This window comes from Chrysemys picta, chromosome 16 (genome assembly GCF_011386835.1).
Source record: "Chrysemys picta bellii isolate R12L10 chromosome 16, ASM1138683v2, whole genome shotgun sequence".
Classification (NCBI taxonomy): domain Eukaryota; kingdom Metazoa; phylum Chordata; order Testudines; family Emydidae; genus Chrysemys; species Chrysemys picta.
In genome coordinates, this window is record NC_088806.1 from 31,356,548 (window position 1) to 31,380,584 (window position 24,037).

Below are 24,037 nucleotides of genomic sequence, written 5' to 3' on the forward strand. Positions count from 1 at the left end.
GGCTCCAATCCCAGCTGCACTTTCCGGGCACTTGGGGCAGGAACAGATCATGGCCATGTCGTCCGGCTGAGGGTTCAGAAATCATGAGTCAGGACTTAGCCTGCGGGATAGTAAAAAGTATCGGGGGGGGGGGGTGTTTCTGTTCACTTTGTGCTTTCTGAGCATTTGGGGTCCTATTTTTTGCAAACAGGAGTGCGAGAGCTGGCTCTGCCCTCGCCGATGACAGGACACTGGGCTAGATAGGCCATTGGTCTGGCCCAGTCTGGCTGTCCTTAGGAGGGCATGGAGGGAAGCTTGGAGACTGACTCCTGGTAGGTGTAACAGTCAACTAGCCAAGGAACAGAATCCAACGCTGATTATTTGTAGAAATCTCATGGTTTCTGGGGCCCGACTAGTGCTTTTGGAACACTTAGCATTGTTAACGCTGGGTTCTGCCATGTAGCACTAACTCACATGGCTTCTTCGGGCCAGGCAGCTGCTTGGTGTGTTTTTAAGGCAGCTCCCATTATATCTGGAATTTTCTACCTTTCCTCTGCTCCTAAACTTCCCCACGAGTCACAGATTTCCTCCCCAGAATTCCAGCTGGTGTGTATAATCCTGTCCACTAGGACACACATTGTGTTGTATCTGGCCCTGCAGTAGTTCACCTCCACATCAGCAGCGTGGTGAAGGGCAGTGGTGCTGGGACAGACACCAGCAGGATTGCTTGGGCAGGTCATTTTGAAACCATAAAAAAAAAAAAACCATCAGATATTTCTACATGATACAAACAAACTCATTTACAAATCGTTCAAATCCGGTCCATTGACAACTGCGAGAGGCTATGACGACATGGGCCGTTAGGTGCAGAGGCAGCTGCGTGTGGACGTTGACAGGAGAACTACACGTTACTACCCGCAGGAATGGTGAAGGGCAGCCCTGTGGCTAAGGCATTGGGCTGACCTGGTTCTGCCACTGAGCCCCAGGGTGACCTTGGACAAGTCACTGGCCCTCTATGGGAAGAATTATCCTTCCTTTCTCCCAGCCTATCGATTTAGACAGGGAGCTCCTTGGGGCAGCCTCTGCTTCTGACCAGGGCTTGCTACAGCACCTAATCCTAAGCGGGGGGCCCTGTAACGCAAGGAACAGAATGCAAAGGGGCTGAGCCGTGTGAGTTTCAGCCTTTTCCCTTCCGGTACCACGTCCTGCGGCACTGACCTGCCCGTCCACCTGGGTTCTGACACGAAGGACTCGGAGAAGACAGGCCTGACTTTTCTATTTACAAGACAACAAGAATTGTATAATTTAAAGACAGAAAGGACCCGTCAGTGCAGGACTGTGCCTTATAGGATATTTTCAAGTGCTTTGTCAAGTCCAGTTTTAAATGTCAAGTAATGGGGCTTCTGCCACTTCCCTTGGAAAAATATTTCACCAGTTCACACCACTGGGACATTTCCCCTGATATTCTGCTTATATTTCCCATTTTGGTTGTTGGCAAAATGAATTGACTTCGACGTTCTGGAGGCATTGTGTTTTCAGGGCTTCAGGGCAGCACCAAGTCATAAGTCCTCCGGACAGTCCATGCTCGAAGGGTGATCACTGGAATTTTGCCCTGTGACAGCAGAACAGCGCAGAAGATCTTACTACATCTGGAGCTGTTAGCAGGAGAAGCCACAGCCCCACTAGGTGCCCACCTCGTCCTTAGTCACTCTCACTCTGGGAAGAGAAAAGGGAGGAGAGCGCAGGTCAGACAGGAAACACCAAAGCTTCAAGCAGCACGCGTGGGTCTGGGGCAGCGACCTGCTCCAGGGTTGTGTTGATTTCCATGTGCCACACAACCTAGCTCCCACTGGTTTCAGCAGAGTTGTGATACACCACAACTGTAACTGTATAGGCAGCGGCACAGAGGCAGAGTAGTGCCGCGGGGAAGGGTGGTTTTGGTCAAAAGGCACCGAGTCAAACCCCAGTCTTTGGGGAAGCACCAGGGGATCTGTAACACCCACAGTGAGCAGGCAGGGCCCCGGGAAAGGCTGGTGCTCAACACGGCTGCCTGGTCCAGCCTGGAACCCGCGGCTCTGCGGAGTTATTGCAGCCCGAACCCTGTTTTCCTGTCTAACAACCTGTCTACAATGACATAAAGACAATGGGATAAATCCTGCCTTCGGGGATGCTGTGACTCCCCTGAGCTCGACACCATCACTCTGGAGTTACACTAGTGGGATCAAGAGCAGAATCTGGCCCACTGAGCATTGCAGGGGATGAAGCTTTCACCCCATAACTCCCGGTGAGGATCTAGTGTTCACACTTTTCCTCATTTCCCTTCTTGCTGCCTCTATTTCAACAGGGGCTCCAGAGCCAGGGCACTAGCTGGAGGCAAGGCGTGTGCTTTGCCAAGGGACCTGGGGCTGGTGGCAATTGCCACCGAGGTCCGTCACAGTTGTTTGGGAGCCAGCTGGAATTCTCCGCTCTCGCCCAGGGTGACCATGGCATTCGCCTGCACACATGGAGCAGAGGCCGGCGCTTTTCCCCACTGGAGCTCAGTCCTGAGGCCGGCTCACCTCCATTTTGCTGTGAATCCAGCTGAGGAGCTCTGTAACTTGAGTGTAAACCCCGGGCTTGTTCTTCTGGCCACAGCCAGTTCCCCAGCTCGTCACTCCGGCCACGTACCACCGGCTGTTATCCTCGCAGACCAGGGGGCCGCCGCTGTCGCCCTAGAGTGGGAAGGCAGAGTCAGGAGAACTCGGAGGGAACCCCGCCGTGCACTCGGTTTGCACAGAGGTCTCAGGTCACTGCACAGCCGGTGCACACTCCAGAGGTGCCGGCAGGGGCAGTGCCCAGGACAGCACGTCTCCAGGAGCAGCTCGTCCACACGTCTGTGCTAAGACGCGGGGTGTCTGTGGATCAACGTGGTGCCCACCCCCACCCTTGCGCAGGGCTGCAGGCCCTTCCAGACGAACACTGGCAAAAGCCTCACCTGGCACGAGTCCCTCCCTCCTTGCAAGTCCCCGGCACACATCATGCGGGGGGTCAGCTCGCCTTCGTACACGCTACTGCTGTTGCAGATCTTGTAGTCGATCAGTCTCACTTCCGCCTCCCGCAGCTTTGAGGAGGTGTTCTCTGGAACAGGGACAGAAAGGGGACAGGTGAAGCAGTGCCCGTGGCTCGCACACGGAGAGCGAGTCCCTGGCCACCTGCTGTCACCGCTAGATCGCACGCTGCAGGCCCCCGGCACATCACAGCCGTAGGCAAAGGTGCCACAGGGATCACTGTAACGTAGGATTTCACTGAATGGCGAATGAGCTCTTTGTACTACAGAATCCCACAGCAGGGAGGTCACTGGCTCTTAGCCGTGCCCCCAGAACGGTCGTCTCTGAAATCACAGGCCCCGTTTCCGTAATTCAGACCACTGGGCTTCCTCTCAAAGACGGCTTCACGGTGGCTTCACAGATCAAAGTCACGTTAGCAAAATGGCCACCCGTTTCAGGCATGTTCATTGGGGGGGTCCTCAGATCGGGACCTGCTGGACTTCCAGCAACAGCATCTCAGCGCCTCTGAGAATCAGGACCAGCAGGTCTCAGGTTGGGCCCCTCAGAGTCATTGGCCCAGGCTGAAAATTCTGGCTCCCCCCGTACTCCGCAGCACGATGCGTAGCTGCCTTTTCGGTGCTCCCCCATGGTGCCGCCCGGCTGGACAGAGGCCACGGCAGGGCGTGTGGCCCCTCCCCAAAGGGATGTCGGATTCAGTCCCCGCTCTCACCTTCGTTCTCACTGGTTTTGCCAAAGCCAGTGATGAAGCACGTCCTCCCAGCCCGGAACGTCTGGCCAGACATCGGGAGACAAGCGGGGCGGACCTGCCCTGGAAGAGAGGAAAACACCAAACAAGGAAAGAGAGTGAGTCTGACATGCCCCAGGGAATAGCTGCAGTCACTGGTGTTCCAGCAGCCGCCGCAGGGAGTGTTGTCCTCTGAAGGAACTAAAGTCGGGTCTTGTCCCACTAACCATCTGTCAACGGGTGACCCCCCCGGAGTGTCCTCCTGCAGCAGGCCACGGCAGAACTGGTGCATCTGCCTCAGTTTCTCCTCTCAGGTAACCCAAGGAGACTCTGCCAGGCTCTCCTGCCTTGGGCTGATTGTTTACAAACACACAGTGTAAACAACCCCTTTATCACCCCAGGGCAAGTAGTCCTTCAAATCACATAGCCTCTCGGCCACTGACTTAACACATACCACGTTCCTGCATCTTCCACCACACCAGACTCTGTCAGCCCTCCTGTGTCCCGGAGCCAGGACAGCCACCACAGCCCTTCCAGCTGGAGTGCACCCACTCTTCCCAGCCTCTCCACTGGGAGATCATCCGCACCAGGGAGTGCCCATCGCGCCCCTGGGCCCCCTCACTGGTCCCCTGGGTTCAGCTCTCCGGCATACGTTCCTGACCCTCACTCAGGCAGCTCTGCATCACCAGCTCTTTCCCTCAGATTCTCTCTGGTCCTTCACAGCCCAGGTGCTGCCCTGCCCCCTTGCCTGGACAAAGGGGAGCAACTCTTCTGGCACAAGGGAGCCAGGGCCAGCCACCCTGTGACAGCCTCACTGTGACCAAGCCAAGCGAGAAGGCTCAGCAACCATCGGCCTGGGGCGCACCTCCCCAGGGGCTGGGAGGCATGAGGCCCATGCCCTGCGTGCTCCTGAAGCCACGTCCTAGCACACACCGCGTGGCAATGGCTCTCAGGCTGGTCCCTTAGCACTGGACGGAGCCGTTTTCAAATTACACGGAGGGAGGGGAAAAGTCTTGGCTGTAATAGCGTTTGTATGGTGCTTCCAGGGGGTGCATTCACTGGTGCTATTGGGGTCTCATTCCCAGGTCATCTGCCCAACATCCTATTAGCCAGACCCAAAACTGATCTCCATGAACATGCCTACGAAGCCCCCAGGACCCATTTTTACAGGTATAAATCAACAGATGTTCTCTGTATGGCTCAGCAGTGCAGGGCTGTTCACCCCACACACCCATGGTGCCAAGGAGGAGGATAATGAACACCCATTTAACAGCTCAGTGTTACCCCCTCGGCCTCCTGTCTGCCCGGTGATGGCTATCAGCCCCAGTCCTGCCACCGGATATGCAGAGGGTCCCTTTGCCTGCATAAAGTCCCGCTGACTCTGTCAGGCTCTGCAGGTAGCCAGCATTGTGCACACGGGTGGGCCTTACACTGATTACAATCAGACAAGTGCCTGTGTAAAACCGGCCCCTTCTTACCCAGTCTCTGCCTCCGCCCCGCTCTTCATGTGTCTTGGAGTCAGACTTCACTGCCCAAAGACGCCTTAGCCCCTGCCTGGCCTGTGGAACTGGTGCCACTCTGGGAGAGGGTGCTGGAGTCTGTTCTGCCTCATGCACCATCAACAACTTAGACACCTGAGTTCTGGACACAGAACCTCCCGCTTCTGGTTATGACGGGTGAGGCAGGTGGGACCAGACCAGACGGCAGCGCCAGCGCGGCCGTTAGAACAATCACAGTTCAGATCTGGAATCGCTGGGAGAGACCACGCCTGGTACTGGATTCTGACTGTACTTTCCCTTTTCTCCCACTCAGTGAGACAAGGGGTTTCTTCTCCCCTGAAACATCTGCCAGCTTCCTGTCAGTCCTTCCTCGCTTCCGGGAACAGGAGCATCTGGCTGGCCAAGTCAAGCAGATGCACAGGCCGTGCAGCTCCCAGCCTGAGGAGGTTGGGAATTAGCCTCACCTGATATCGTTAAGGGCGTGGCGAGCTTCACGAGAGCGATGTCGTAGTCATCGAGGTCGTCGCTGTAGTTGGAGTTGATGATGATCTGGGCGGTGGGGATGCCCTTGGCAGGCTGGAACAGGTCGGAGGCCCCAGCATACACTTTCCACTCATCGAGGATCTTCACGCTGTTCCTAAGCAGACGTAGAAAGGGGATGTGATGCAGTGACTGCCCTGAGCAAATGGCCCAATCCAGGCCAGGCGAGCGCAGGGGCAGCTCACGCACCAGGTCTGGAATCTGCTGTGGTTTAGTACCATTCCCACGCCAGGATTCTGCACAGCAGATTAGAATTGGCAGCCCTCAGCTAGCTTCTGGTAGCCCCCCGTTTTTCTCATATAGCTGGGTTTGCAGGCCAGATTCTAGCCTCCCTCCAGCACTTGGTTTCAAGGACTGGAGTTAAAAAATGGCACGAAAAGCCATCTCCCCGTTTTGTTCAGCTCAGACTCTGCTCCCTACCAACTTCTCCACCAGGCTGATCGAGGGTTGGGTCGCTCGACCTAATCCAAGCGGGACGTATGTCTGAGCCTGACCGGGGTACACAGGTCAGTGCTTTAATTCCCTGTTCTCCTATCTACGGCACAGATCTCGCTGTACATTCTGCACGGACGTGATTTCTTATTCCAGCCATTGGCCCCGAGGTGTGTGTTTGCTATTGGCGTCCTGTCTGCGCACCCCTAGGCGTGGGTGCTCCCACCTTAAAATAATGACATATAAACCGGGCGCCTGTGCAAGGATCGGCTGCTGGTCTGCACTGGAGAGCTGCAGCTGCTCCAGGAGCCGGGCTGGGCTGGAACACAGCTGCGATCCTGCCCTCTAGTGGCTGACAGCTAGTGGAAATTCTGCATCTAAAGTCCCAGCAGGGAGAGGGAGCCAAATTCTGATCCCAGGTGACATCAGCGTTGATCCAGAGCGACTCAAGCTCCCGCAGAGTCCATCTGCATTTCAATACTGTGACCGGGAGTGGAACACGGCTGCCGATAATTCCCAGCTTCTCCGGTTCTCCTCACCTAGACCCTTCCCCTCACCAGCCGCAGCCAAACCAACCCTTGCTGGCTGCAGCCAACACAGCCAGTTAGCAGGAGCACCACTTACATGAAGAAGCAGTGGGCAGCTGTCAGCACCCACTGGGTATCAATGACTGTCCCCCCGCAGATGTGGCTCAGCCCATACTGGAGACTAACTTGCCAGGGCCACTTACTCGCCGAAGCTTCGTTCCCCCCAATGATGCGGCCAGAAGTCCTTTGTCCACAGCCTGGAGGAAGAGAAACAAGCTGAGGAAGCAAATCTTCCCCATGGGAGCCTGAGGGGAAACTCCGAAAGGTCCATTAGCTTAGCCAGGTGCCTCGACAGGAAAATCAGGCCAGGCCCACCTGCGTGTTCCAGGATCACCTAACAGATCGCACACCTGGCAAAACGAGCTCACGGAGAACACAGCGGACCAGGTCAGTAGCCCGTCGGTTCCAGTATCCTGCCCCCAGCTGTGGCAGTGGCTTTCTGCTTCAGTGGAACTGCAAAGAGAACCCAGTAATACCCTAGACAGCTGTACAGTGCTGGCTGCATGCCGGGGAGGGGAGTCTGAAGTCATTCAGCCTCCACTTTTACAATCCAGCTGGACAATTGGACTCTCTGACCCCTGCGGCTTTGAACTGCACGGGCCATTACTTATACCCACAGTGCAATAGGGTAGCTAGTGTGCTAAGTAATATATATTCCACTGAGCTGGAGGGGTAAGAAAAGGGGTTTTTTATTTAGATATCAGTGACAGACACCTTAAAAACCCCTGCGTTGTGACAGACAGATAGGTGAATACAGAGATGAGTAGAGTAGGATAGATGACCAGTTCTAGGAAAGTGAGCACAGAAATAGACAATAGCACAGACTGATATTTTCAGTCTGCCAAGAAAGAAAGAAAGAAAGAAAGAAAGAAAGAAAGAAAGAAAGGAGTAAAACTTTGATAAAGAAAACATGGCAGTTGACATGATGTCACAAGAGATCAGTTGAGCTGATCAAAATTTTGTGAACTTCAGTTTTTCAGTTCAAATTTTCATTGAAAATTCAAAATTTCAATGAAAAAAAATAAAACCCTGAAAACTTTGGATGAAAATTCTCTCACTTTTCCAACCAACTGCTGAGAAACTGGGATCTGGCAACATTTTCAAAAACCAGTAAAAATTTCAAACCATTTTCACACCAGTTCTTTCAGTGGTTTCGAGACCCGCTCTAGACCCAGTTCTCCTATCACCAAGTCTATGCTTTATGGCAATGGTAAAAGCTCCCTCTTACTTGTGCATCGGAGGGAGACGTATTTTCCCGTGGGACACTTGGAGCTGCAGGAGAGAACAAAGCAAACAAGAGACAAAGTCAAACACGGGCCCACGCTGAGACAGCACAAGAGAAAGAGTCCGAGTGGATGGTCCCTCACCCTCCCGCCCGTCCTGACATGCTCAGCCAGCACGTAAGTAACGCAGATGCTCTCTTGTTGTTCAGTAAAGGGGAATGGGAGTTCTCTCTACAAGATCACGTCTCCCCTTTACTTCCTAGAAAATCCCTTCCGGTTGCCGCTCTCTGTCTCGCAGCTGCAGCCCCACCCCTGGCAGGTGCACACAGTAGCAGACAGACACGGGCTGACTATTTTGGAGCCACTCCAGATTTACGCTGGTGTAAAGTGAGACCAGAGTTTGTTGTTCCAAGGTGCTTCGGCTCCCTTAAGCACCAGGCACCTCTGGGCCATTGCTAAAGCCTGGGCCTCTCTCCAGCAGGCTCAGACCTGCCCTGACTTTCCTTGGGGTGCGTGAAGTTTTGTCTGGGTTCCCGCTGCAGAACGAGCACAGGGGCTAACTGCACTTCACGGTTCTCTCAGAAATCCAGCTGACGGGAGACTGCTTAGATTGCTCCTCTGGTCATTAGCACTCCATCCCTTAGGGGATCAAACCCCTGCAGAGCTCTGGCCACACGCCTCCCCTCCCTTTCCTGGAATTGCTGCCATGGTGGAGGGGCTCCGTGTGTCCCCCTCCGAGCAGGGCTGCCAGACTGGGCCAGAGCAACAGACTCTCGAAAGCAAAGAGCCCGCCTTGCCAGGTCGCTAATCATCTCTGGTGCCCTCCCTGCCTCCCGTCCTGTAGGCAGGCCAGCATCGTATTGCTTTGCTGACCACTCCGCACTGAGCAGGGGGTCTCGTTTCGGTGTCCACAGCAAACTCAGGCCTTTCCCCCGAGTTAGTTCAGAGGGGACTGTGCAGCCAGTGCCGTGGGCAGAGGGGCCCTAAGGGGACACAGGGAGGAGCAGGGAAAAGGCAACTGATCCTCTTCATTACCTGTTGAGACTCTGCTGGATTGTGGGATGCTCCTGGATGACAGTGAGGCTCTTGCCAGGGAAGGAGGCCGGCACGTACTCCGTGTGAGATATGCTGGGAGGAGATAGAACAGCCACGTCATGCTGCCAGGTTTCCTTAACTCTTGCTCAGCAATGGGAAAATCAGGCATGCAGCAGAGGGGTAAAATCCTGTAGCCCAGAGAGGGGCGTCTCCCCTCCACTGAACTGCGGGCTGGTTCTGTGACGTGGCCCTGGCACTCGAACCCCACAGAGCGCTAGTTCCCGAGTCCCCCAGTCTGGATTAGCACCTAGGTCTTCACCCACTGCGCGTTTATACCAAACCCCTGCTTGGGTCACCAGAGGGGCGGGAACCCAAGCCCCCCAGAGCAAACAGCAAGGGGCTCAAAGATATGGCTACACTGGAATAAAAGATCCATGGCACGGCCACAGCTGGCCCGGGTCAGCTGAAAATTGCTGTGACCCTCCCCCCTCGCAGGGTCCCAGAGCTCGGACTCCAGCCTGAGCCCAAACATCTACCCCACAATGAAACAGCCCCACCGCCTGAGCGCCATGAGCCTGAGTCCGCTGACCTGGGCCAGCTGTGGGTGGTTAGGTGCAGTGAAGACAGACCCATTAGCTGGCAGCTGCAGTAGCCTGATGTGAACCAGCCACTAGAGAGGGGCAAAGATCCTAATGTGGGTTGCACTAGACCTCAAGCTGGTCTCTCCCGGGGATTTTCGCACTGCTGCGCTGACAGGTTAGCCGTACAGATGCAAATCCTAGTACAGAGGCACTGCACTAGTGTCAAAAGTTATTTGCACCATTGCTTGTGTAAACAACCTGGGAAACCTGCACCAGTGCAAGTCACTTCTTGCAGGGGTGCTGTGCGTCTGCACTGGGGGGAGTTTGCAACGGGACAGTGCAGCTACATGGGGGTTTCCCACTGTAGACAAGCCCCTTGACTCCCCTTCCAATAACAGCTGTGCCTGGATCAGTTCCATTCCCTCCCATTCCCAGCTCAGACTCCCCTTGCTGCAAACCCCAGGGGTGACTTAGCGAACGCCAGGCAGGGAAGGTGCAGAGAGAAACAGAGGAGTCCATGCAGCCCTCAGCAGCTAGCAACCACAGAGCAATGACAAGGGAGGGGGAAGTACCTGGTGACCGGAAGCCCTTGTGGGAGAGATTTTCAAAGGACAAAGGGCTGGTAGGGGCCCAGTGGCAGTGCCTGGGGGCTGAGCACTTCACGCTCCCTTGTGCCTTTGGAAAGCTGCCCCTGGACGTGGGGAGCCCGGGAGCAGGTCATTTCGGGCGTGGGCTGGGCTCTCTGGCTTCCATCCCTGGGGACTTACCTTTGAAATCCCAGTTGCTGGCAGGTCTTCCTGGAGAAGGAGTCGTTCCAGGCACTGCTGCAGACAGGCAGCCATTGATTCTCTGTGCTGGAGTAGACGTGGAGCAGAGACTGATCCCACCTAAACCGCACTGCAGGCGCAAAGGAAGGAGACAGCCGAATCAGCAGGGGCTACAGGCAGTACTGCAGCTGCAGCTCACCCGGGCCTGGCAAAGAGCCCAGCCCACTTGCACCAGGACTGAACTTGGGCCGTTGTGTCATCGTCATGCACAAAAGCTGGCAAATGACCAGGCTGATTCTCCTCTCCTGCCCAGAGGCGTAAACCAGGAGCAGCCCCACTGAACTGACAGGTGCCAGGCCCAGGGGGTGAGGAGAGCCCCGATGTGCAGTGTGACAGTGAGCTCCACCCCAGCACCAGGCGACAGCTGGGGACCAAAGGCCTCCATTTCTCCAGGGGGCAGGGGCAGCCAAGGGCAGAACTAGCGTCCTCCGTGCAGCCCCGGCCAACATGCCTCACCCTGTTCACTGGACACCAGTGCAGGGAGAGCCCAGCCCAGCCCCTTTGTCCCCTCCAGCCTTGGCCTCCCTGCGGGGCTGTCGGCGGTGCCGTGTGTGTGTAATTGGTGCCAGTTCTGAATCCCCCTGGGAATTGGGAGCACCAGCTAACCCCACACAGGCCTCACCACAGTCATCACACGCACTAGCTTCAGGCGCTGCCCAACATGTGAGAGCAAAAATCAGGTCCATGACTACACCCTGTCAGCCCAGCCGCTGCCCCCCCTCACGCCAGGGGCCCCAGCCCTGCCCAGGTACTGCACGTCGGGGGTCTCAGCATTCCCTGAGCCCCATGCCCTTGTGCCGTCTTTGGCATCAGTGCAAACTCCTGCCCCAGGGACCTGGTCACATCTGGGGGCTCACTCAGAGCCTAGAGCACGAGGCCCTAAGACAGGGCATGGGGCAGGGATGAAAGCAGCAGCCTGACTCTAGAGCCTGTCCCGCTCCCCGCTCGCCCTGCGGGACCCCTGCGTCCCAGGTGTGTTACCGCAGTCCAGCTCATCGCTCTTCTGGGAGCAGTCGGCCACCCCGTCGCAGCGCACGGCTTGGTGGCTGCACCTCTCAGCCGGCTCCTTGTACAGAAAGTCAGTGTTCGACCGCCAGAACAGGACTGCAAGCAAACAGACAGAGGTGAGTTGGAGACAGTCATGGCGGGGAGGTCACCTGCGCTGGGAGGGGATATTTCCTGCCAGCCAATTCCATCCTGGGCCCGGCAGCTCCTTCACCCCAGGCCCCAGACACCCCAGCCAGGGCATGGTTGCACTCCCAGACCTGCACTAGCTGCATGGGCATTCACTGCATGGGCATTTATTTGCAGAAAGCAAAACCTGGGCTGGAGTTTTTGGAGCAGTCCCTGTTGTGGTTGCTCCAAAGTCCCGGTGAGGGACACGGAGAGGATGCTCTCCAGGCGCAATCCCCCTCACATGGTATCCTGCTCCAACGTAATCCTGCCATTGTTTGCAAGCAGTAAAGAGCAGGATCACTCAGCCCGATGCCCCTCCCTCCAATGCCCCCACACTCAAACCAAGTGCTTGTCGACTCAAGCGCCCACCCCATATCAGTGCTACAGCCTGCCCCACGCCCCCCCCTCCCCCGCCCTCATGAGCAACTGTCTGGAAAATGACACAGACAAAACTCATTCTGAAACCTCCAGAACCTGGCCCCCTGGAAACGCATGGACGACACCCAGAAAAGAGTTCACAGCAGAAATGGGCCCCGCCCAAACACTGGATGCAACGTCTGAGCCTGGATCATGGGTCACAGCTCAAACCTCAGGCTGTTATGGGCCAAATCTGACTGGGCATCTTCCGAGCTGGGATTCTGCCCATGGGATCTCAAGGTCAGATCCAGAGTTTGGTTTAGGCCAATCTCTAGTTCACCTGATCCCCACCCTCGTCCCAGGCAATCCAAAACTGCTGCATTTGACTCAGCTCCATTCAAAATCCAGTCTCACGTCACGCAGTTTTAATTTGCATCTGCAAAATATTCGCCCAGTAAAAATGCTCTAAATCCACTTGAGACTGCAGAGGCTCAATAATGCAACTGATGAAAGGAAAACTAGCAGCTAGATTTGACAAAGGAGTTTAGAAAAAACAACCTCTTCATTATCTGTAAAACCTGGAAAATAACTTTTCTGTCTCTGCTGATTTTTCCCTTTCCATTTGGTGAGCTCTTACTAATTCTCCGCTGGCTGTGTGCCTGGCACAGAAATTAACCCAGAGGAGGAGGGACTAGCATATGTGCTGATAGCTGTGGCCACACTTGAAAATATTTGCAGGAAATGGAAAGTGTTGGGCTTATCTAAACATCTAACCATCTGCCTCTGATTACTTGGGTGCATGTCACATCTAAAACACTAGGCAGAAAGGGCCATAAAGAGAGAAGGATGTTGTTTTAATTTCCTAGTGAAATTCTTTGCTCCCAGGTGTCCAGCAGGTGTCAGGAAAACTCAAGAAATAGAAGGATGGAGGCATCCCACCGCCTGGACCATCTTTCCAGGAATCACACCCTTAGCACTGCAGCTGCATTGCCTCCTTCTGACAGCCAGGCAGTGCCATTATGTGCTAGCCTGCAGCTCCCAGGCTGTGGCTGGAGTTGACAGGAACAATTATCAAACGCACCCAGCGGGATATGAGGAGCTAGGAGGAGTGGGGACCAGCTGAGCTCCTAATTAACCCCCTTCTAGTCTATCAGTCTCAAATCAATGGTGTTAAACCAAGAGGTTGTATATGACACAGAAAATACAGACCATAAATCTCTAGTCCATGTCTATTAAGCTGAGCCCAGAGTGGAACATCAGATCTGAACCGTCTTCAGTCTCGAGGGAACTTTGGACCCAAGTCAGAAAATCCCAGCTCATGCTCCCCTCTATAATGGGCCAAATCTGAACAGCCTTGAACTTTAGGGGAGCGTGGTTGCTGACGCAAGCCTTACAACTCAGACCTATGTCTCGTTGCACGATGGGACAGGCCAAAAGTAGCATATGCTGGGCAGGTTAAAGAATGTGAGAATGGGGAAATGACTTTCATTTCTGGCTCTCCAAAGCCCACTGGAAGCAATGAGAGTCTTTGTATTTATTTCAATGAGCTTTGAATCAGGTCCTCAGGGCTGGCTCTAGGATTTTTGCTGCCCCAAGCAAAAAATGTGCCGCCCCAAGCTTCGAGAGCACAACTGCCGAAGCAAAAAAACAAACAAACAAAGGGAAAAAACCTGAATGCCACCCCTGGAACTGGGCTGCCCCAAGCACGTGCTTGCTTTGCTGGTGCCTAGAGCCGGCCCTGCAGGTCCTTAAGTACTTGTCTTCTTTTCAGGGTGTCGGGTTCCCTCCTGTTAGCATTTCTAGTCCCAGAACCGTGCTGGCAGGCCAGTAGCTGCGCTTGGCCTGCCCAAACCCAAACCTAGGTGACCTATTTCCCGCAGCGGGCCAAGCCCCTGGATGGACGCAGGGACTTGGCTTGCACCCCAGGACAGGCCAGCTTTGCTGGCGGCTAACGAAGGGGAAAGGACTCACAGAGCAGGATGAGGGCAATGAGCAGGACTATCAGAAAGGAGATGCAAAGGATCAGCGCCAGCCTCTTCTGGCCCATGCACGACGGGACCTTGCACCTTGCCGCTGGGGACACTGGGGATTGGGATGACAGAAACACAGTCACTAGTGCACATGGTTGCAGAGAAATTCCCGTCCAAGCTCCCCCCAGTGGAGAGGAGGGACGCTCAGCCCTTTGGACATGGCAGCGGTGTTAGTTACCTAAGCCCGCGAAGGCATGTCTGGGGATGTGTGATTGCTCCTTCGCCAACAGGCACATGTCATTTCTGACAGGCAGGGAAGCAGGTGTCCCTAGCACGCACCATTCCCGCTCCAGCCCAGGGATCCCAGGCTAGCTGCTTCCCACTGGCAGAGGCAGCGCAAGCACCCCAAGGCTTCCCCTGACAATGCGCCCAGGCTCCTGCTAGGGCGGAGAGAGGCTTCGTCCTCCTCGCACATTCATTCCTTGGTCCCTCTGCTGAGACTGAGAGCCCAGCTGCTCACCACAGTGTTTTCTGGGACCCGGGAACACATGCCACCCAGGCCGCCGCACAGCAGCTCTCCGTCATGGCAGATGTGGGCTGGATTTGAACTGGCAGCCTCCAGGCTAGATTGGCCCATACCATTGTTGTCCCCATTACGGGTAATTTTAGTGTAAGCCCTGGTTCTCACAGGCAGGATGTACAGGCCATCCGCGTCACCTCCCCATTCCTAAAAGCCGGGCGCACCCCGCCCTTGGGCCAGGTGCAGAGGTGATGCACAAGGTGCTGTGAGTACAGCTCCTGACACTAGCCGGGGTTGCCTGCCATGGGACTTGGCTCCCTCACACAGGCCACAGGCATCTAAGTGAGTGCAAAGGAGTGTAACGTACACCCCTTACACATCGCTCTGCAGGAGAGTAACGTACCCCCCTGGGCTTTCCCTCCCCTCCTACCACTGCTGCCACAGCATCCCACAGGCCACAGGGAGCCTGCCAGCTTCCTACTGAGGTTGTTCCTTTTAGCCAGCCGGCGTGACAGGACACAGTCATCAGCAGCAGTCCATATGAGACTGCACCATCCAGTCCCATCTCCCAGGGTGGCGGGAGCTAATGCATGAACGACCGGGGCTCACAATTCCAGGGCTGGCTGGAAGCACACACCCAACCTCTCCAGGAGGCAAGGACTTCCCAGTAGCTGTAGCTGCCAAGAGACCTGCCCCACCCATCTTACTTGTGTTGTCACAAGCCACGTATCGTGGTGGAGCCGGTGCAGACTCTGGAGTGCCCGGCATGAAGTTGCTCCCACGGACCCTTTCTCGTGGATGTGCAGACGGGCTGGCGATGGGGCGGCTGGCTCACGAGGCATAGGGGTTGGGAGCGAGGCTGCTGTTTGGCAGAGCCAGACCGATCTGTAGGTAAAGAAAACACCATCACTCACACAGTCTACTGGAGATTCCCTGATGATAGTCCCTGTAACCAAAGGCCAGCCTGGGTGCCCAGGGACAACTAGAAGACTTGCCTTCATGAAGCAAGAGCCAATGTGCGCAGCCAGGAAATCCCATTAACAGGGCTTCCTGAAGGAGCTGGCTGGCTTTGGTAGCTGAATGTCCCAGCAGCTGTACCTCCAGGGTACAACGGGCAGCCTGTGGAGGCAAAGAAAGCCCTAGAGGTGCCTCTTCCCAGAGCTCTTGCAGAGCTGGAAAACGCTGAGCGTCTTTGCAAAGAATCACACTGCAGCATTCTGGTTTTTCTCCTTTTGGAGGCTGCCAAACAAATTTTCCAAGCAGATCACCTAGCTCAGGGCATCTGATTGCACGTTTGGTACTCAGCTCGGTCACTAGTGGCTCGATTCCCCATAGAGTGTCTCAGTGTCCATGTGAGCACCCAGGTGAGGAATTAGGTGCCCCAATTTATGGACCCAGGTTTGGAAACTGAGTATCTATCATTATATAAGTCCTCTGAGTCACTCATTCAGAAAATGCCAATGTAACTTCTAGTTGTTAATTAGTAACATTTTATAATTGGTGTTCCAAGCCCGAAACTTCCTGAGCCCTGGAATGCTGCTCTGCGATTATGTCACAACAGATTGGTGTGAATATGGGACCGAATATTTATCTCCTCTACTCAAATTCATCTCTCCTGAGTGCTTTATTAATTTAATCCAGATATGTGTGCCATTTCCCCCCATTTCTCCTTGGAGACAGCCTGAGCTTTGAATTTAGAACAAACATTGTTTTTGCTGATAATGTGGTTTCTGTTTTAAATCTCTGGCTAATTTTAGCAGTAAAAAAGTCACATGCAACAGAGAACTTGCAAAAAGAAAATTTCACTTGTGCAGTGAGAGAGCCCAGGAACTTGCTATGAGTCAGCCCCTTCATATTGTATGTGCAAAGAGGAAGCAAGTCAGATGTTTATGGTTCATAAACATTGAGTTCAAACATGGAGTTCATAGTTCCTTCTCCAGGTGAAAAATGCAAGGGTTATATCCTTTGGGATCTTTCTCCTGAGGGGAGTCCACTCATTTTCGGTGCTTACTTATGATTTGTCCCACAGAAACTCTCTCAAAACCTTAATTCATGACATAAGCAACAGACCTGGAAAGATCTGGCTTGTCCCCAAGCAGCTGCTTCCCCAGCGAGGTGTTGAGTGAGGGAGAATACTCACCCAGTGAAAGAAGGCAGAACCGTTCCATCCTCAGGACAGACAGCCATTGTTTAATCTGAGATCCTGGGCACTAACCTTTCAAGGGCATTGGATACATCACTGTGATGGAAGGGAGCCTGAGCTGTTAGGTTTGGGCCTAAATCATTGGCCACTGGGATTTTTCTTATGCCCATCTCTACACAACATAGGAAGGGCGTATGCCAGGGGTCGGCAACCTTTCAGAAGTGGTGTGCCGAGTCTTCATTTATTCACTCTAATTTAAGGTTTCGCGTGCCAGCCATACATTTTAATGTTTTTAGAAGGCCTCTTTCTACAAGTGTATAATATATAACTAAACTATTGTATGTAAAGTAAATAAGGTTTTTAAAATGTTTAAGAAGCTTCATATAAAATTAAATTAAAATGCAGAACCCCCCGGACTGGTGGCCAAGACCCGGGCAGTGTGAGTGCCACTGAAAATCAGCTCGTGTGCCGCCGTCGGCACGCACGCCATAGGGTGCCTACCCCTGGTGTATGCCATAAGCAAGGGACGTGCCCCCTGACGAGCCAGGACTTAATACAGTTCTGCCAACCCCAAACATTCAAAAATCACGAGTCAGGCTCCAAAAAGTCATGAGATCAGCTGAAATTCATATCTTTGGAGTTCCTTCCATTTGCCCTCTGGCTTTAGAACCTGTAGGGGTCACTTTTCCAAGCTTTTCTCCACAACCAGGAACTTCCTTTTTTAAAAAAAATGAAAACTGAGATGCTGGTGTATTCACATGACTGCAGGAGCTTGGGCTTGAAGAAAACCACCCAACACTGAGAGACTCAGGATGAAATCACAAGAGCTTGTCATGCAGTTAATATATTACCCTGATTCCAGCTGAATTTTCTTATTCAGTATTTTATTTGGCCTAGTTTTGCCCAATTTGCTATGAGAATGGCAGATTCTTTCATGTGTGCATTGGAAGGCTGTCACATTTCACTGCAGACTCAGTAAATACCTTCAAGCCCTTTGTTAAAATGTAATGTGTAAGTTCCTTGGGTGAGTCAGCACAGATATCCCTACCCCTCCTACAATCAGACTAGTTTCTCTTTTTTCCCATTGGTGGAACACAACAATATCACAAAAGGCTGCTGGGACGGGGCTGTAGGCTTGCCTGCACTGACCAGTTGCAGAAGGTGAATGACTGATTTTGAAGTGAGGTTCTTACCCACGAAAGCTTATGCTCCCAGTACTTCTGTTAGTCTCAAAGGTGCCACAGGACCCTCTGTTGCTTTTTACAGATTCAGACTAACACGGCTACCCCTCTGATACTTGACTGATTTGTCAGTTCTCTGGAATTCAGAAAAATAATAAAAATCAAAATGTTTTGGGTCGACCTGAAAACCATCATAACGTTGAAAAAAAAAATCTCGTTTTGGGTCAACCGAAGTGTCTCGTTTGGATTTTTAGCTTTTCTTAACATTTTGACATTTTTTAGATACCACTGAAGGAAATTTCTAAACCAGAAATCCTTTCGGATCAAAACATCAAAACGTTTTGACTTTTTTGGAATTTGTTTTGTTTGTTTCTTTTAAACAATTCAGTGAAAAACGACACAAATTCAGAAAAAGTTTCAGCCAAAATTTTGCCCCACTCTACTTATGCCACTCCTGCAACACACTTAAAATGAGGGGGTGCCTCCTTCTTGAGCCCTGGCCCGTACATCACCTGAGAGCTAACCTGTTCAGGCCTCTTGATCTAAATGGGAGCCTTTCCCCTTTAGCCTTGACTTCAATGGGTTTGGATCAGGCCCCGCAGAGGTCTCTTCCAATGTTACATGGCTGAGTAAGGCCATTGACTGAAGTCCCCTTAAATCTGGTCGTATCGTGTGATGTTTGTGGGTCTTCCTGGCCCTTTAAAAACAAGTCGAGGGGATTAAACTGAGCGACACAAAATGAAGAAAGGTCAAGTGAAAGCTGCCCATCCCAGAACACGGGCAGTCTACGTACAACACACAGCAGTAACGCTGGTTCCAGGGCCGGCGCTTCCATTAGGCGACCCTAGGGCGGCAGGATTTGGGGGGCGGCATTTTGCCACCCTTAGCGGAAATTTGGCGGCGGGGGGTCCTTCCGCTCCGGGTCTTGGGTGGAAATTCGGCGGCGGGTCCTTCACTCGCTCCGGGACCCGCCGCCGAAGTGCCCCAAAGACGTGGAGCGGAAAGACCCCCCCGCCGCCGAAGACCCCAGGCCCCCTGAATGCTCAGAGGAGGAGCGCCGCCGCCTAGGGTGGAAAAAACCCTGGCGCCGCCCCTGGCTGGTTCACCTAGAGCCTACCCCACCCACGGAATTCACTGCACAACAGGTCACTGACTCAAAGACTGTGGGTGGGTTTTTAAAGCATGGCTCATGTTATGACCATTCCCATGACCAACCCCACTGGCTCACAGCCAGAGCGTCACTGGCGGGGACAGTGAGGCACAGAGAAGTGCCATCAACGCTTTCAAAAGCGGCGGCTAAGTTTGGGTGCTCAGCGTGATGCACCAAAGCCAGATTGCCAGGGGTGCTGAGCACCCACAGGTCCATGGGCTCCAGCTGGAGTTGTGAGTGCTCAGCACCTCCTTAAATCCGGATGTCTCAAACTGAGCACCCAAACTTGCCTGGTCACCCTTTAAAACGTTAGCCAGAGGGGCTCACCGAGGGGTCAGTCACGGAGCTGGGAGCAGAGCTCTCTGGGATTCTTGGCTTTCAGTCCCATCAGAGCACACTGCCTCCTTCAGTAACACGTACAGGCAGCTGAGGCCCCGATCCAACGCCCACGGAAATCAATAGAAAGACTCCTGCTGACTTCAGTAAGCAATGGGCAGGTCCTAAGCTAACAGCAACAAGGGAAGTCAAGCCTCATGCTTCAGTGCATGAGCTAAACATCTGCGTGAGGCCGGGGGGACTAACCCTCACCCAGACAGAGCCAGCAGCACGCTGGGGGTTGTTCCCTCAATAGGGAAGAGCGGCCTCGTCCTTCTCCACAGCTCTCCCTTCTGACCTCAGAGTCGCTATGTGCGACCGCTACCGTGGTGACCTCAGCATCGCTCCTGACCAGCTAGTCCCTAGTGGCATTCACCTGCCTACACCATCAGCACAACCCCGGCTCACAACCAGTGAGCTGCCAAGGCCTGAGCCAGCAGTGAGTCAGGATTCCCAGCAGGGTTAGCAAGGTGGGCAGTGAGTGGCTCTCTGCCCTTCCCCCAAAACACGCAGAGGAGCAGAGATGTCACTTCCTACCTGGGCCCCTCCAGAGGCTTTCACACTCCCGGAGTGGAGGAGAACAAGGGCAATTTGCCTTACTGTCATTTCCCACAGGACTTGGCTCGTCACGGAGCGGCCCAGGAAGTGAGCTATTTTTAATTTCACTGAAATAACCAGGTTTCAGAGTTGCAGCCGTGTTAGTCTCTAAGGTGCCACAAGTACTCCTCACCAGCCTCCCTTCTCAGATCCTCCCCGAGAACAGTGTGGCTAACCAGGAGCAACAGGGTCCTGAATTTCAAAAAGGTCCACGCTCACTGCACGGTTGGAGCTCATTGCAGTCCCATGAGCAAGGCTCGGCTGAGAGTTTCTGTATCGTCTCATTGCGTTCATTGGAGGTGGGCTTGTGGCCAGACCAGACATCCAGAGAGAGCAAAAAAAGGTCATCTCTGTGCACCAGGCAAAGGAAGGTTGAAGTGGGACTTAAGTAGCATAAGGGGCTTGTGCTGTCTTCTGTCACCCAGACAACATGGAGTTCAAGTTGCTGGCCACGGAAAACGTGTGCTGAGTAATGCACAAGTGTGTGCGTGGTTTGAGCCAAAGGTGCTGCTGAGGTCACTGCTGCAGGGCCTGAATCATGCACAAAACGTTGGGATAGAAACAATGAGGAGAGAAACTAGAAAACGAATGGGCCAGATCCTCGCTGGTGTCAGTCTGCCTAGCGCCATTGACTCAGTGGAGGATCGGGCCCAATAGGTTTGAAGTAGAGCTGGTAGAGTAATTTCCAGCTGAATTTCCTGATATTTTTCAAACAGATTTCTCCACAGTTATTGATTCTCATTGTGTGTCCTGCTCAGGGAGATGGGATGGGGGGAAGGAGGGGGAGATGCACAGGCAGCACTTTATTAACTATTTGCCCATCTCCAGTTTTAATCTTTGAATTAAAACTGGAACACGTCAGCAACATAGATTCATAGATGTTAAGGCCAGAAGGGACCATTATGGTAAAATCCAGGCTGCCCTGTTGCTTAGCACAAGCCAGAGAACCTCACCCAGTAATTCCTGCCTCAGTCCAGAACTTTTGCTTGAGCAATAGGGTATCTTTTCAAAAAGAAATCCCATCTTGACTTAAAGACTGCAAGTGAGAGACAATCTGCCATGTCCCTAACATGAAGTTCACAACATAGGGAGACCCACCACGGACGGACAGCATGGACCGAAGGCCAGTGTTCAGAATCAAACAATGACGGGAAGGCAGATGCAAGAGACAGTTAGAAATTGTCTGCACCTTCAGAGTGGGTGTTTAATCAAAAATGAAAGGACACCACCAAAGGGCCTTACGGTACGGTGAAACAAACAGAAACAGAAAGTCACAGGAATCATTTCAGTCTGAGATCCGTGGCAGACCAAACAACACATGCGGTTTTGAATGAATTGAAATGAGCTGCCTAAATATCTGCTCTTCTTCTTTCTTATTCCCCGGATCATCACCCAACGTGCTGTTAGCCTCTGAACTCATTTGCCTTTCTCTGAGCTAGAGCGGAAGGCAGGGCCTGGCTCTTTTGTGCGTTCGCATAGCACTGCTGGTGCCTGATAAATAGAGCGTTAACATAATAACGATGACCCGACCGAGTGTCTAGCAATGGGCAAAATTCCTCCCACTGCAGAGCCAGCACAAGGTTTATGCCTCACTTGCACCTTCTGGATGGGATTAAGGGATTAGTAGGCCCCTGTGCTGGCCGGAGTTTCACCCATTGTGAGTATAAACAAACGATCCCTTCTCATGCCCTATCATAAGAGGAAGTTGAGGTGAGAACAGAGACTGTTTATAATGAACCAAAACCTGTGGTGTGACGAAGCAAAACCAAGTCTGCTTGATTCTGCAATGGTATCTTGGATTTTTCCTCTGGTGCTGCCAAATCTCCTGGGACAGCAAGGATCTATTTTGCACCCAGTCATTAGGACTCTGAGCAAGGCCATCAGTCACAGGGACTTTTCCCCTTTCAAATCTGGTCAGACCCTTTAGAGACCAGACGCTTTAGAAGATGCCAGCACAAAGAAGGGAATAATGCTGACATATTAAGGGACATTCTGCAACGCTAAAACCTTGGCTCTGTGTTGGGTCAGCTGGAGCAGGTCAGAAACGGATTCCTGCAAGCCAGTGAGACAAGCCCCTCATCCACAGATCTCAAAGCCCTCTGTAAAGGGAGTGAGCACCATTCCACCCACTCTACAGATGGAGAAACTGAGGCACAGAGCAGGGAAGGGGCTTACCCAAGGTCCTGCAGTGAGTCAGCAGCAGAGCTGAGCTCAGCCCTCAGGACTCCTGACTCCCAGGTCCATGCTTTCTCAACTAGAGGGTAAGCCAAAATTGCCAAATGTGAGAGCCTGAAGTTAGGTAATTTACTCGATATGCGGGTGCCCAAATGACTGGCCTGATTTTGCAAAGGCGCTGCTCTCCCCTCGCCTTCCAACATCACTCAGAGCTGGACTCAGCTTAGGCCAGACCGTGGGATTGATACTGGGCAGCAGGAAGCTACATCAGCCCGGGGGGAGCTCTAGGAGTGGCAGACAGAGAGGTTTTCACCACGACAAGGAACTTACTGTGCATCAGTCGAAGTCGATGCAGCTGTTAAACCAAACAGGCTGGTTATTTCTCCTCGGTACAGTGCATAGGAGACAGCAATCACTGTTCGCCAAACAGAAAGGGATAAATGTCAGTAAGAGGAGAGTCTATGGTTGGATGTTGGTTGCTAAGAGGGCGAAAATCATAATTAGAAACGAACAGCAGGACTGTGGAGCTCCTCCCCATGCCATAGGTCAGTAGAGTCTCAAAGTCTTTGTGATAACACTACACAGCACGTTACAGCATTAGCACCACTCTAAGATATTGTCCCCATGGCACAGATGGGGAAACTGAGGCACAGAAAGGCACTTAAGTGACGTGCAAAAGGCCAAGCAGGGACAGAGCAGAGCTCAGACCTCAGGAGTTCCTGGCTCCCAGCCCCATGCTCTGTCTATTGGATCACACTGCCTCTCTGTACCAAACACAGGACCACATACGCTGTGGGAGCACATAGATGCTGCTCCATTGACTTCACCAGAGCAGGGTCAATTTACACTAGCAGAGCATTTGGCCTAATCCCTGGTCCTTGCACTTCCATGAGGTCCTGGTCTATTTCACCAATGCCACTGAGCTAAAAGTAAGATCCCCTTCCCTAGCACAATGCCACCATCTGTTTGGCAAACACTGGTTAAGCCTTAAAGCACCTTCTAAGGAAGGTAACTATTATCCTGCCCCTTTTACCAATGGGGAAACTGAGGCATGGAGCAGTGATGGTCGGTGTCAGGGAACAGAACCCAGAAGTCATGATTCCCTCCCTACCCCACTGAATTCTCCCATCTGTTACAAACATGCTGCCTGGAGAGGAACATCCTACAGAGAGGGCAGGAGAACAAACCCAGGTTCCCCCCACAGAAATCACCCATCACATGCAAAGAAAGCAGCTCGTTAATTAAACCCCAATCTCAGGGAGCCTACTTCCCTGCATTGCTGGCTCTGCAAGGAGCTGGAGGAGCAAGCTTACCAGACAGCTGTCCCGTCCCATGGCCGCCACCAGGGCTGGAGTCCGGGGATCACAGTGCCACCAACTCCAGGGTTTTCTGGAGAGTGTCCGAGCCGAAGAGAGCAGGCAGTTCTGTGGGAATGAAACAGAAAGTCTGTCCGGGCTCACACCTGTGTGGTAACTGCCAGGGTAATTGACAGAGGAAAACCGGCCTGACCTGTCACTCAGCTCTGCTGGCTGTTTGTTTCCAATTACCCCGTACGTAGTATATAAATACCTGCCTTTTACATACCGGCCCATCCGCCAGTCCTGCCTGCTCCTGACAGCTGGGCAGGGGGGCCTTTGTACAGAGGCAACAGAAACTTGGGAGGAACCTGGTAGGGGGTCCTAGTTCTCACCCCAGGGTCAGACGTATCTTTCTGGAAGAACAATTCCTGGACACCCCTAGTGAGGAGCCAGGTGATCTGTTATGGGCAGTGACACTCAAAGTCTGCGGGACCCTCGGAGGTTTTGTTCCATTCAGAGATTGTTTGTTCAAGGCAAGGCTCACATTAAATGGCTCACAAATGTTCTCCCTGAGCTCAGAGCCGCCCCGATCCTCCCCAGTCCTTAATTGCTTTCCCCTGA

The 24,037-nt window shown here is 53.2% G+C and overlaps 1 protein-coding gene across 1 annotated transcript; it reads right to left on the minus strand.

Annotated features, from left to right (window-relative positions):
• Positions 1–1,238: 1,238 nt before the first annotated feature.
• TMPRSS13 (transmembrane serine protease 13) lies at positions 1,239–23,659 on the minus strand. Its single transcript, XM_024103062.3, has 14 exons — positions 23,432–23,659; positions 22,449–22,533; positions 15,205–15,382; positions 13,979–14,089; positions 11,456–11,578; positions 10,415–10,544; positions 9,067–9,159; positions 8,037–8,080; positions 6,846–7,005; positions 5,714–5,886; positions 3,736–3,834; positions 2,954–3,096; positions 2,538–2,690; positions 1,239–1,695 (listed from the first exon to the last, which is right to left on the minus strand). The coding sequence occupies exons 3-14, from the start codon at positions 15,263–15,265 to the stop codon at positions 1,681–1,683; spliced, it is 1,305 nt and encodes a 434-aa protein (XP_023958830.1). The 5' UTR covers positions 15,266–15,382; positions 22,449–22,533; positions 23,432–23,659; the 3' UTR covers positions 1,239–1,680.
• Between the last annotated feature and the right edge of the window lie 378 nt (positions 23,660–24,037).

Excerpts from the sequence above, each read along its gene's own strand:
- TMPRSS13 (XM_024103062.3), bottom strand. The coding sequence starts at position 15,265 with ATGCCGGGCACTCCAGAGTCTGCACCGGCTCCACCACGATACGTGGCT. Across the intron at positions 9,160-10,414 it reads CAGCAACTGGGATTTCAAAG|CATATCTCACACGGAGTACG; the intron begins GTAAGTCCCCAG and ends ATCTCCTCCCAG. Across the intron at positions 8,081-9,066 it reads ATCCAGCAGAGTCTCAACAG|CTCCAAGTGTCCCACGGGAA; the intron begins GTAATGAAGAGG and ends TCTCTCCTGCAG.